Source organism: Taudactylus pleione, unplaced genomic scaffold, assembly GCF_031769625.1.
Source record: "Taudactylus pleione unplaced genomic scaffold, aTauple2 ptg000487l, whole genome shotgun sequence".
Lineage (NCBI taxonomy): Eukaryota > Metazoa > Chordata > Amphibia > Anura > Myobatrachidae > Taudactylus > Taudactylus pleione.
The window spans coordinates 400,673-415,354 of record NW_028284889.1 but is presented as its reverse complement, the minus strand read 5'-3'; the positions used below and the strand labels follow the sequence as shown (position 1 = coordinate 415,354).

Here is a 14,682-nt window from a genome sequence, read left to right as displayed (position 1 = left end):
CAGGAATTTCTAGGCCCTCCACAGAAAATTTAAAAGTGGAAAAAAGATTATCCAGTTGGGACAACTATTAACCATGGTGATTACCAGCAAACTTCAAGCACTGCATATGACACCACTCTAAAATGGATCACTACAGCTCCATGTACAGTATATAGTAAGTACATAGAGTACACAGTAGGATTGCCACCTTTTAATTTCCAGATTCATGGACAGGGGTTGCGACCAGAGGGATTGGCCAAATCTGCAGTAAGGTTGCTACCATTTGTTTCTTCAGATTTTTAGCCCCATCATGTCCCTTTATATGCCAGTTCGGAGCTCCTCATGCACTTTTATATGCCTCAGAGTCTCTTAAGCCCCTTTCTATACCTTAGAGACCCTCATGGATAGGAGTGATTCAAGCAGAGCAGCGCGGCCTGAGAATTCTGAACACCAGAATAGTTATTGTAATAGAAGCAAAACTTGTAGATTGTATCTTTGCAATTTGCATGTACAGTTTGTGAATCAGCCTGTCCTCTGCCACGAGTACAATTTCTTGATTAGCTATTATTGGGCTACATAGCCGAGGCTGCTATAGGAAGAGTGCTTAGATTTTAAGTGCTTAGTTTAAAGTGTACTTAGAATTTTTAAATTGAAGCCGGAGTTATTCAGGAATTATCCTCTTCCCCAATGTCTCACAGCCTTCTTCTCTAGCACTTCTAAGACAGCCTTCACCTTCAGAGCTGTACTGTGTATGGAGAATTGTGTTGCTAATTGTTACTTGTGTTCTGTTTATATTTTGGTTACTGTATTGTAATGTAATGTCCTGTGTACCCTTTACTGTATGTACGGCGCTGCGCACCACTTATAAATAACATTTAATAATAATAATAATAATAATCTTATACCTGTAAGGGACTGTGATGTGTCTTCACTTTGTATCATCCACAGGTAATTAACTACAGCACCCAACAGATACTGCTGCTTGGTATTTCTATTGCACAGCCTTTAAACATTGATAGATAATTAACTACAGCACCCATCAGATACTGCTAATTGGTATTTCTATTGCACAGCCTTTAAACACTGATAGATTTCCTGATCCACTCCTGGCTGATCTCCCCGTGCAATATGCTGTTTCACTCCAACTGTGCCATACCGAACGACGCAGCAAGGTGACACCTCAAATGGACCTTGGGTTGTGGTCGCACATATCATGAGGCTTGGTGCAATTTTGCTCTATTCGTTGTCTTTTCCTCTTAAGTTTAGATTAACCTTTCCATAGATGTTATATTGTGGTCACTCTTGTATTAATATTGTAAATGTTGCCTCTGTATTCAGCTTTTTTTGTAACCTGGATGTTATACTGGTACAAGTTGCACATCCTGTCAGATGTAACCGACGCAGTACGCCCAAGATGGCTGCCTCAAATGGTGCTGCCAGGATGAGCAACTTGTGAGTCTATTCATGCAGTACATATCACACCACATATGTTTCAGTGACCCGTATTTGCTCACACACTGTAACCTTCGTAGTGTGCCTAAGATGGCTGCCTCACCTGGTATACCCGTGGGTGGGATGAAAAATACTTGGATCTGCTGGCTTTGTAAGGTCTCTGCTGTTAAATTAAGTACACTGCAACTTCCCCATTTTGTTTATTGTCTTTTGCTACGTATTACCTATTCCACCCAGGGTAACCTATGTAGTGCGCCTAAAATGGCTGTCTCTCCTGGTACTCTTGATAAGTGGAACAACCCTGCATTATGTCCATCATACCCATTATGTTGACTGTTTTCGGTTTGCTTTCTTCTTTCTACAATACTATACCCCCGAAATTATATTTGATGTTGCAAAGCGACTGAGTCCTGATGGAGAAAAGCGCTATATAAATATAATTATTATTATTACTAAAGTTGTATTGCAGGAACTAGCAACTAGATGGCGCTATATATGAAACCTAATATTGCAATGGCACAGGATGACCAGAACAACATATGCTGCTAATCTCAATGTCGCATCTCGTCATGGCCGTGCAGGTTAAGAGGTTAGTCTCATGCAGTAATACTGGAGAGCCTGGCCTCAGGCATTAGAGCTGTGATGTTCTCTATAGTTTACCTGGGGTCCTTTGTGGTTGGACTACTGCTGAAGACAGCCAGCAGCTCGTCGTCCTGGAAGAAGTGATGAGGAGTAATGTGTGAATGTGTTACCTAAAGTGTCTGACAGTGAGAGTAGGAGGGGTTCCCAGGTTGCTTGTTCGAAAGTTAGTTGCCAGAAGGCACACCACTGATCTCTGCTCAGTAGAGGGATGGGGCAGACTGGAATGCGTGACACAGGTAGACACGCGGAGGCCCTAGAATGAGCAGGACTCCAGACAGATCTTGCCATTCCCTGACTATACGGAGGAATCCCGGACAGATGGTAACCTTAGTCCACAGTGTCTAAAATGAATGATAATACACTGTGTTGTTTAACAGCCTATTAAGTTGTTTTAATAGTAAAGTGATAATATTGTCAGCATTTATGAATGTTCTATATTTTTACAAAAAGGATAATATGTTGTCAACTTGCATAACGTCATTAAAATTACTTAGGATAGATGTTTCAACGCTTGCACTTATTCAGCATGGCAGTTATTTTTAAAGCATTATGAAGGTCTTTGTAGTTAAAATCAATTTATTTCATGCACATATTACATTGCTTTTTGATTTTGGTGATCTGTGACTGATAGTCATACATATATATAATTACCCAGAAAACAGCTAGGTAAAAATACTTTACAAACACTGTAAAGGAAAGCTAGTTTCTTCAAAATTGGAATTGTACCCACTGTTTCATAGAGGTTGTTTAAAAAAAAGAAAAAGGGAAATCTTACATACGCACTGAGTAGGGAAAACTCAGTTAAATGAGTAAAAGGTCAAGCAACACTTAATAAGTTTTAACTGTGTACAGGATAGCATTTAGAACAACAGAAGACAACAGAAGCAGTCCTATACAAATGATGACTATTACAAGATGCATTTTCAAGTAAAAGGTTCTCAGGGGCAGTTATGGTGATTTAGTTTCTGTTGGCTGATCATAAATAGGGAGTTCCTGTTGCACATGATGTGTCTTATAATTCTTCATATCAATTTCTTGGGTCTTTACAGTATTTTCTTTATTTTCAACGCTCTTAGAGTATAATTTGCCTATGCCTCTGCTAGAAAAAAAACAAGAAAAAAAGAGAGAGAGAGAGAGAGAGAGAGAGAGAGAGAGATAAAACTCTTCTTTGTAAGCTGTAACCCAATATAATAGTCAGGAGCTATTAGTCAGGAGCTGTTGCGTCAATGTTTTTAGTTTGGAATTTCAAATAAGAATAATATCAATACAAGCAGCTGTTTGTATGTACATATTTAAAGAATGCCACTATTGTAAAACTTTATCTATATTTAACCAAATCTGTTGCAATTTAATGAATCAGAAATTAAATCTATAAGGTTTAGCAATTATTATAATAATAATTTGAATATATATTTTATATTTTGACATGATATCTCTGCGGCTATAACTTTAGAGGTGCCCTTTATAAACTGTTCTGGAGGAAACTGGACAATGTGATAACACACAAGAGGCATGGTTGCACCACATTTTCCTGCTTATGAAGCACTAAAGGCCTGATTCAGCATGGATTGCAATTGCAACCACGTAAGCAGATCGGCCGGTTGTTGTGTACTGCGCATGTGTATGCACCGCACTGCGTCTGCATGGTGATCGCACTTCAATAGATCGGCCGGTTGTTGTGTACTGCGCATGTGTATGCACCGCACTGCGTCTGCATGGTGATCGCACTTCAATAGATCGGCCGGTTGTTGTGTACTGCGCATGTGTATGCACCGCACTGCGTCTGCATGGTGATCGCACTTCAATAGATCGGCCGGTTGTTGTGTACTGCGCATGTGTATGCACCGCACTGCGTCTGCATGGTGATCGCACTTCAGTTATGTACGCAGACAGGAGTCCATCGTAGGGCGAGTGACAGGCCGTGAGCGTTTGGGCATGATGACGGGGGAGTGGTTACAGAAGTGCAGGAGTGCCTGTCTGTTTGAACGCCGTGCACATATTAGCCACTGCTATTGCCTACACAGCCTGTGTACTCACTGCGTGCGACAAGACTTGCAATTTCTGAGACAGGTCAGAGCTGCTGTAATTGTGTGTGACGGGCCGATGTTCCCCGATGGGAGGACTGCGAGGTATTATGGATGTGAGAAGGCAGTAGTGGGCGTCTCTATGCTGGCTGAGCTGTGGCAAACATTAGTATATTTCGCAGCTTCATTGCGTCTGATTACGCAGCTGCGTATGCAGTTGCGATCCGTGCTGAATCAGGCCTTAAATCCTCCAGTTGCCTCCAAAAGCTTTGAAATATAATTGTTATTATTAACCTTTATTTATATAGTCCCAACAACACATCGTGTTTACAGATAATTTGTAATCATATAACTTTATTATATATATATTTCTAATGTCTCTCATTACCTTTTTACAATGAAAGTTCCAATGAGACAAGCCAGGAAAGCAGCCAAGAGGACTGAGAGAATGGTGGTGATGACAATCATGCCCCCACTACGTCTCCCAGGCCAAGTGTCAATTAATGATGAGCTCTTTCCTGTTCAGATGAGAGAAAATATACACAAGTGGATTTAAAAAACAGCAGTAGCGGAATCAGGATTTTTTGGATCAATTATATTTATTTACTTAATATGAAAGGTCTTATTTCAAAATAAACTAAGGACACACACATGTCAAACTCCACACTATTCTCAATAAACCTCACCCAGTTTCATTTACTTTAGCAGTATCATGTCAGATACTCCTATACTGTACTTGGAATAGTAGTTTTAGTTTTTTTTTTTTTCTGAAGAGTGGATTAGAAAAGCACAGCATGCACTGTATAGCAGCAATGGCAAATGAAAATACCTAATGCTATGCATTTTAAAATGTAACATTACAAGAAAAGATTTACCCATCCAATACGAGCTTTGTTGTATTATACCATAATTCAAGCATGCCTGTTGTTGTGCTGCATATGGCCCATTCTCTATTCTTTCTGACCTGGCTGTGATGTGTCTCCTCTTCGAGTTTCAACCTAAAGCACATCTTCTACAGTCCATGAGATACCTGCAGATCTACTGACTTCAAAAAGTATCTCATCATCATGGGCATATTTATAATGGGTGCAGGGTTTGCGGTGCACACAGATCTCTGTGTCCAAGGGGGCCCACACTGCACACCCTGCATCCATAGACTATCTTACCACTCTGCAGAGTGCTGCAGAAATCATTGGGAAAAGCGTGCTGGCAGCATTTTTTCAGAGTTCTGCGCACAAGCAGTACAGCAGGGGCATAACAATAGCCTCCACAGACTGGCTTGGGGGTATGTGTCTTGGGGGTGCAGAGGCTTGGGGGCAGTGTTTATGCAGATTCCATGCGGTCCAGCAGTCCGCATGGAATCTGCTGAAAATATCCCTCCAGAAATGGCCGCTGCCTAAGAGGAGACAGACGTTAGAGGTCCTACTTGACCTCTAGTGTCTGTCAGCACAGCGTGTATAACATTAATCGGAAGTGCCCGGAACACTGGAGCTGCCAGAAGAAGGTGTGTGGCATAATGTGTAATGGTCATTCTGGTGTGTGACATAATTTGTAATGGGCATTATGGCATGTGGCATAATCTGTAATGGGCATTACGGTGTGTGGCATAATGTGTAATGGGCACTACAGTGTGTGACAATGTGTAATGGGCATTACGGTGTGTGGAATAATGTGTAATGGTCATTATGGTGTGTGGCATAATGTGTAATGGGCATTACGGCGTGTGGCATAATGTGTAATGCACATTACGGTGTGTGGCATAATGTGTAATGGGCATTACGGTGTGTGGAATAATGTGTAATGGGCATTACGGTGTATGGATAAATGTGTAATGGGCATCAGGTTGTGTGGCATAATGTGTAATGGGCATCACGGTGTGTGGCATAATGTGTAAGGGGCATGACGGTGTGTGGAATAAGGTATAGAGGGAGGGGCCCTAGATTGCACACCCTAAGCACAATGTGAGGTGCTACCTACTGAGAATAGTAGTGCTGCAAGCAGAAAAAGAGAAAAAATGCCAGTGCACATTCTAACCATGCTAAACCTAATGATAATACTGCTATATTGCATCAAAGAGGTTCTTAGCATAATAATGGCCATAATTATGGGCCTGCCCACCGCATGCAGGTGACCTCTATCAGGCAGGTCCCTAACACTCCTATGTAACAAATACAGGGCACAGAACCCCCATGCCACACATACACACCAGGCTAATTTATTTGGCATCTGCCAATTAACCTACCAGTATGTTTTTGGAGTGTGGGAGGCAAGGCTGGAGCACCTGGGAGAATCCCACAAAAGCACGAGGAGAACATACAAATGCCACACAGATCAGCCATGATTGGGAATTGAACTCAGTAGCTCAGTGTTGTGAGGCAGTAATGCCAACCATTACCAGGACTGCCTATATTATATGTGGTAGTTTTGCATAGTTATTTTTTGACATTGAGAAACATGTGCCTAGAAATTAACTTATCTACCAGGAAGGTGCAAATGTGTCTATTAAAACTATAATCTTTATCATCTCAAAATGGGTGAAAAGTGAAGTCCTTTTGCCAACTGGAAATTGCTGTGTCTCCTTCAGCACCTTGTCTGCCACTTCATGTCAACAGAATAATCTCTCTGCCAAATTAAATACTGCTTTTCCAGTGCATTGCAAAATTAGGTGCAGTGGTCTCCCAACTTCCCCTATCAGTTTGTGCAAATGACTGCTTCTTCACAAATGTTACCATCTTGCTCCACAAACCTGCACAAATTGGGATGCACAGGAAGAAAGACATACCTCCCAACTGTCCCGCTTTCAGAGGGACAGTCCTGCTCTTTGCGACTGTCCTGCCGTCACACCCTTGAGCCACAGTGTCTCGCAGTGGGTGGAAGAACTGTCTCCACTGCTCTGCATATAAGAATAGATAGCAGAGCAGCTGGTGTGGGGAGATCCCTGTGGGCAGCCCAGCAACTCTGGGAGTGCTGGGCATGCCCCCGAGAGTGATGAAAATGGGTTCATGCCGTGAGACCACACCTCTCATCTGCAAAGCCACAACCCCTTTATGGCCACTCACGCCTTCGGCACCTGCACGATCCTGAATTCAATATTGAAGACATTGAGAGGTATGCCAAAGGGGAGTTTGTGTTGCATCTCAGTGTTCCAGCGTTATTGGCTTAGAGCAGCTGCTTTATGAGCTTTTTTACTCTTGAACATGTCAGGCCATGATATGCGTCTTCTGATTGCACGCTTATTTAAAATATTTGCTAAAGAGATGATTTGTAAATGAAGAAATCTCTCTCTTTCTTGTTGTCTAAATATTAACCATTCATTTGTAACAGTACCTTTTTATTTAGTTTGGCTAAAATGTAGATGAAATCACAATCACCTTTGTAGTAGAAAATTTAGGGCCTGAAATTCAGCATGGATCGCAATTGTAACTGTGTACGCAGATCGGCGGATTGTTGCGTTCTGCGCAAGCACCGCACTGCGTGTGTACAGTGATCGCACAGCGATTACACACGCAGACAGGAATCCATTGCAGAGTGAGTGACAGGCCGTGAGCGTTTGGGGGTGGTGACAGGGGAGTGGTTACAGAAACGCAGGCGTGCCTGTCCGCTGGAATGCCGGTGCACGGGCGTGCATAAATTTGCCACTGCGATTGCCTACGCAGCCTGAGTACTCACTGCGTGTGACGTGAATTGCAAATTCTGATACAGGTCAGAGCTGCTGTAATTGTGTGTGAGGGGCCGATGTTCTCCGATGTTACCGATGTATACGCAGGACTGCGAGGTATTACGGATGTGAGAAGGCAGTAGTGGGTGTCTCTATGCTGGCTGAGCTGTGGCAGACATTAGCATATTTTCATAGCTTCATTGTGTGCGATTACACATCTGTAATCGCAGTTGCGATCCGTTTTGAATCAGGCCCTTAGTTCTCAAAATTTGAATATGAACATTATCCAGTTTTTACACGATTATTACCTGTACGAAGACTGATAAGGCCGGACCAACTTGTTTTATCAATTAATTTACCAGTAGTATCCAGTATAACAAATATCACTCTGAAAGTAGAACACAAAAATGTTTTGCAGTTTTCAAACTTTGGACTAAACTGGTAAAAGTAACTGAGCTTAACTGTCCCCAATATGGACCTGACACAAAGCTTCATCCACAAACGCTCTTCATCACTAATAATACCCATTAGCATATTATACTGCCCCAATAATAACAATGTCCATTAGTGTGCAGTACACAGGTAAATTACAGAACTGAGAAAATGAAATAATAGGGCAAGATGTGTTACACATAGATTCTGTCCTGCATTATATACTTTGTTCTCACTGTAATGCTCCACAAATATACACGTTTATAGTAATAGTTATATCTCTATCAGAAGCCAACAGGCCATCTAAGGAGTGTGTGAGATGAACAGTGTGTAGTCCACAGCAAGTGAACATTATGGAGGAAGAATCTATTTGCAATACCTGGAAACAGCCTACGTACATGCATCCTAATTATCCCTTCACTTCTTATGCTACTAATTGTGGTGCATACTAAATCGGCTGCTCAACTACTAAGTAGCTAGGCTCAGCAGAGATTACCTAGTTTTGATAAATTTAGCTGCTACTCAGTCATCAGTAAAGTTTTTATTAAAAAAGTGCACTTATCAGTTATCCAACTTTACATTGGAATTTATCAGTTCAAAAAATATTTTGATTTTAGTAAATATTTAGTAAGAGACATCACTGAGCAGTAAGTTATGGGGTCATTAATATTTGCATAATAATGGTAGCAATATTATTTTTTCGGGACACTAATATTTATTTTATGACTATTGGGGGCAACATTACTTATTTAACTTTGCCTCGGGGGCAATAGCAAATATTTATTTTTTACTACAGGAGCAACATTATTTATTATATGTTGACTTGGAAGCAATATTACTTATTTTTTGATGATGATTGGAGACAACAATGTTTTACTTTGGACTGGGGGCAATATTCATTATTTAATTGATGGATGCAGCAGCTTGTTGAAAATTGCAGGAGTAAAAATGGATGTTTTACATTAGCAAATAACATGGGGTTTCCAAACTGCAAAACATCGGGCAGGGTTTTGGTTTTCAGTCTCAAAACTTCCGGTTAGTAGATCTGGCGGTTTACTATAGCTCTGAAAGCCAGCATATGATGAGTTCATGAAATAAGCTAGGAAAAGCATAACATGAACATGGAAAGAGAATGGATGGAAATCTTTGTACTGGGGAATAGCTTTGTAGAACCATTCAGAGATATATTTTATTCTGTCAGCAACTCTCTCCAAAGCAGCCCCTCAAATGCATCAGCTTTGGAGCCTTGCGCAACCAAGATATCAACAGTGATTTTACAGGCCAAGCTAATGCAATTTCAGGAGCGCATTCCAGTTGAGACTTATGCTAAGTATTCTATTCTATTGTCAAAGGGTGTGAAATTTAAAAGGTACAAGTGTTTCAAATGTCACAAAATGGGACATACGGCCTTTGAATTTAAAGCGAGTGAACCAAGTGGTAATTCATCCATGCAACCATGTTAGAAAGAATAAGTGCGGACAGTCACTACAAAGATAGCTGGCACTTAGACTTAGGAGCCACAAAGCACTTCAGCTGTAATGAAGGTTGGTTCAAGTCACTAAAACCAGGTGAACCTGTAAATGTCAGGAAAATAGGAGATAAAGTCCTAAATGCCACGAAAGTCAAGACAATTACTGTGTGCTTGAGGAAAAAAGATGAAAACAGGTGTCACAGACATAGAAGATGTACTTTTTGTGCCACATCTAGGAATCAATCTAATTGCCATCGGTGTACTTGACAAGAAGCAATACAAGGTCCGATTCAAAGAGGGTCAGTATGTTGTGTACAAGAATAGAGGGACTGTAATTGCAACACTGTATCAACAATTGTACATTCTAAACACTAAATGTTGTGTGATGGTGGCTTCAGATTCCAACCAATATATGGAACTATGGTATAAAAGAGTGGATCACCTAGAATATGACAATGTACAAATTCTTCTGAATGGCATGGTGACGGGGATGTCAATGAACAACCCAGAAAGACCAGATTGTAAAAGTTATGTGACAGTAAACAAACACATTGCCAATTTCCTTAGTCAGCAACCAGAGCACAAGCATTATTGGAACTAGTGCATACAGACGTGTGGACCAATGGAGGTGGAATCAATGAGTGTGAACTGTTAGTTCATGACACTCATAGATGATGTTACAAGCATGACGCACATATAATTCCTGAAAGCCAAAAGTGAAGTTGAAGAGTCTAGTAGAAACCCAGACAAGCTGAGAACAAAAGTGTTAAGGTCTGATAATGGTGAAGAATAAGAAAACTGAGAACTTTTCAAAGAGAAAGGGCATCAACATTCAATTAACAGTTGTCTACACACTTGAGCAAAACCGCGAGGGCAAACAGAACAATCATTGAGAAAGCATGGACTATGCTATGTATGCAGCTTTGGATAAAAAGATTCTGGGCACAAGCAGTCTTTACTGCAGTATACCTTAAGAATTGAGCACCTACAGTAGCAAAGATAAAACACCACTAGATGTGTGGTCTGGCCAAGTGTCCATCATCTGCGTGTATTTGGATGTAAAGCATATGCTCATATACCTGAAGAAAGAAGCTGCAAGTTAGATCCCAAGTTTATATTATGTGTTATGCTTGGATGTTGTAAAAAATGCAAAGGATACAGATCGTGGGATCAAAAGCTCATAAAGTTAAGAGATGTAATCTTTCATGAGGCAGCTTAAAATAAAAGCAAGCAAAATGTCATAACACCACAAGGACTACAGACCCCTGTCAGTGCTATAGAGAGCAGTGCTGGGCCCCGATACTGTAGTAGGGGGCATAGCCTAATGAAGCCGTTGGCAGCCACGCCTGACTAAAAAAGTTTTAAAAATAATAATTGTGGCACCACATGCCACCAAGAGGGGGAATGGCAGCCATGCTCCCCTCAGTCAGTTGTGGATGTGCAAAAATATGCTAATGCAACAGCAGCCAAGACTTGTACTGAGACGGCCACCAATGCCTTTGTAGCTGTCCGCAACTGCATACACATACACAGCATTGGACTCATATCAGGCAAGCATCGATTCCTTGAGTAAATCTATGGTCACTGAGAATGGCTGACGTAACTGAAACACCGAAGTTATGTTAACTGCGTACGGGATCACAGATGCAGGATGTGACAGGCCTCTGAAACGGTGAAGACACACCTCTGTTTTTAGCGGACACTCCCCATTCTCACCACCAAATGCTCCCTGCCTGCCAATCACAGTGCGATTAAAGACTCACAGCGTGCAAATACGGTAATGTACCCTGACGCATGCACAGTGGCAAAAAACGCTCCATTTGTGAAAACATTGTGTACAGTTCTGCATCAGGCAACTAATACACCAGCACAGAGATTAAATTTAAGGGTCAATGTATGTATAACAGTAGTTGTTTGTGAAGACTGGGAACTGCTGGTGTAATACAGATTTTGCAATAAAATAGAAGATACGTTATTTGTTATCAAATAGTGTCTTTCTGCTCTACCAGATAAAAGTGTGTTTATTGCAATCATGCATTTTTAATGACTGCACATACTATTGTAGTACCCTACACAGTGAGCCTTATCTTTATTTATATTTATCAAACGATTTCCTAACAAGCAGTGTGACAAAAGGTTTATACTAACTAGACCTCATTATAACCAATTTGTTTGGAAGTGAAAGAACAGAAACAAGGTATGCTGTTTCTTTCTAATTAACTCACTAATGAAGAGCTATGATTTTAAGGATAAGGTCAGCAAATACTGCCAAGCTTTAGATAGTCACCCATCTATAAATCTGCACTTACCGGTATGGCCCAGAGGAAGGTAAAGGTCCATTGCAGTTTTGAGTATCAGAGCAGGAAGTGTCATCACCAACTCGAATAAAGTTAGGTGAATATGGCCTAGAACAAGAGAAATTTTTCTCAACAGTTTTGAAGGTATGATAGTATCCCAGAGATGTAAATGAAGAATAAGGGACTAGGTTTTTCAATGCGTTGTCATCCAATTTCACTACAAGGGAAAAATAAAACATGTAAAAACAATTATATTTTCTTTACTTTTTCTTGATAACCGAATTTCAATTTCTTATTGAGGATCTCTACAGTACAGTATTAAGGATTAGAGACCTGTTTTCTCTGTGGTCGTTACCTGTACTATTAGCAACAACTAACCAAACAAAATTATCTGAACTCGGGTTAAAGATGCACTGTGGCTTGTCCAAAGCTAGAGTCGAGGCCGTCACTCTTCCTGGGATAGGACTGTTAGTTAGTTGTGGAATATAATAGGCCAGATCTGCAAAAGAAAAAGCATTTTGAATAAACAACAAGTCTGCAATATGATAAACCAGTTTTTTTGTCTATACCTGTATAAATTGCAGTGCTTCTCCCAATTGTAAGAATGCACAAAATGAAAAGAGGGTGATTGCATAAAGTTGCCAAGACCCTTACTCCTAAATTTTGGAAATTACATGTTGTCCCACAAATTAAAGCATGGATTGCAGATGTTATCCATTGTATGAAGCTAAAAGAGATTAAGCAATATAAATATCCTGTTTCACCTTCTAAATGGGATCCCTGATTTGGTATTTCAGCTTGCATTACACAGCTCTTCTCTCCTTTAGTTTAGTCCTTTTCCTCTACTCATTACCAGGGGTGTAGCTGGGTGTAACTATGACTTGTACCATTTATAAAAACGGCATAACTTTATATTTTCAATATTTAAGTGGAGGTGGAGTGGGAATGTAATGCCTTCATACCCAACATCCATTACTTATCGGTTCCATGTACAATGCCTTGAAATCCCCCAAAAATAGGTATAAAAGAGAATACAATTAATATACAACACCACTTTCTGGTTGCAGTATAATAATACGGTAATACTAACAATAATAATAATTTATATAACAATTTTCCCCCGATAGGATGCAAAGTACATATTTCCGGAGGGTGAGGCAGCCTTCTTGGGCGTGATCAGTTGTTATTCTAAGTAATCATTCACATCAGTCCCTGCACCCTTGGAGCTTACAGTCTAAATTACCTACCACACTCACATACATACATGCAATATACTTGGGTCTATTTCTGTCGGAGCTATTTAATCACAGTATGTTTTTGGACTTTACATTTTCCGCACTTCCTTGCAAAACTTACAATAGGCAGAATTAGCCTGCTGTGAAATAGCCAGCCTTCATCCATGCCTTTTGTTTTCAACTCCTTTTCGTATAAGGCAAATAACTTGATTTTCCCAACTATGAATTAAAATTTCCTAACTCCCAAACTCTATGCTAAGATGGCAATTGTTTTCTCTGAGGAAATTAGGTAAACGCCAGAGATATCTCTGATTTCGCTATGTTAACCCTTTCATAAATTTGCCAAAATACAAAGATGTATAATGAAAATATTCCTTAGTCCTTAATGTTGCAAATTTATGGCTAACAATCTACAGATCTACTAACAGCATCTACGCTGGATATGTCACTCTAGATATAGGAGTTTAAGCTCAATGGTAAACACATAGAACAGCATTATAAATAATGTATGTATAATTGTATATGCATCTGCAGCGTTCACAGTAAAATGGGTGTAAATGAAAAAAAAAAAAAGAATGTAAGTAAAATAGTGTTTATGTCCATGTGCAGACCTGAACAGACTTCCAAATATGTACAGCTCCCCATCGGCAGCATGCGTGCTGCTTTATGATGTTATCAACAACATCAGTGTGTAATTGCACCTGCACTGTAGCTGGTGAACAAGACATGCCTCCTCACAGCGGTGTTTATGTAGGTCTCGATGAGACACATTTGCACACACACACATCCTTACTGGTTTCTGTACACCTATAACATGCACTAAATTGTATGCAATCTACAGAACAAGACACCACAATGCTAGCGCTGACTTACCTGTCATTGCTTATTTTATGGCATATTGTTAAAAACTATAACTGTATATAGAATAATATGTCAGAATGCATAGCGTCAACATACACCAGTGTATGTCTGATCGTTGATCACAATGGTCTACAAAGAGTTTAGTCTTAACATTATTGGCACACTACCAGGGACATCAGTTTCTAAATGTAACTGTTCTGTAGATGCATCTGCCCTGAATAAATGTTACAGTACACAAATAAATCCACTTACCTGCAGCAACGGCAGATAATGTAGCAAGCAAGCACAGTGCAATGCAAAAAGCCATTCTTGTAGAAGATACCCTTTCTTCAGTGCTTGTGCTGGGGAACAGATACAACAGAATCACTGAGACACAATTTAGGAAAATGTGACAAGCACCTTCCCCCTAAAGGACCCAGTATAGCTAAGGTGCTGCATGAAATAACTGCATTCTTTGCATTCATTCTGATAACAAACATGTTTTACTTGTTTTCCAATACATATACCATTGTACTGGAGTGCTGTTAGCGAAGGGTCACCTGCTACACATTCCATTGGCTGTCATTAAATGTGACAAAACCAGTCCAGTTCATTTCAGCACCTTCATACCTTTCTTAGTAAGCACATAACT

The 14,682-nt window shown here is 40.3% G+C and overlaps 1 protein-coding gene across 2 annotated transcripts; it reads right to left on the bottom strand.

Annotated features, from left to right (window-relative positions):
- Nucleotides 1-2,439: 2,439 nt before the first annotated feature.
- UPK3B (uroplakin 3B) lies at nucleotides 2,440-14,486 on the bottom strand. 2 transcript variants are annotated; one of them, XM_088449511.1, is made up of 6 exons: nucleotides 14,304-14,486; nucleotides 12,311-12,454; nucleotides 11,968-12,172; nucleotides 8,064-8,143; nucleotides 4,486-4,615; nucleotides 2,440-3,169 (listed from the first exon to the last, which is right to left on the bottom strand). In XM_088449511.1, the coding sequence occupies exons 1-6, from the start codon at nucleotides 14,356-14,358 to the stop codon at nucleotides 3,022-3,024; spliced, it is 762 nt and encodes a 253-aa protein (XP_088305637.1). In that variant the 5' UTR covers nucleotides 14,359-14,486; the 3' UTR covers nucleotides 2,440-3,021. The 2 variants fall into 2 exon arrangements, with proteins under 2 accessions (XP_088305637.1, XP_088305636.1); XM_088449510.1 differs by having other exon boundaries at nucleotides 2,440-3,172; nucleotides 14,304-14,481.
- Nucleotides 14,487-14,682: the final 196 nt, after the last annotated feature.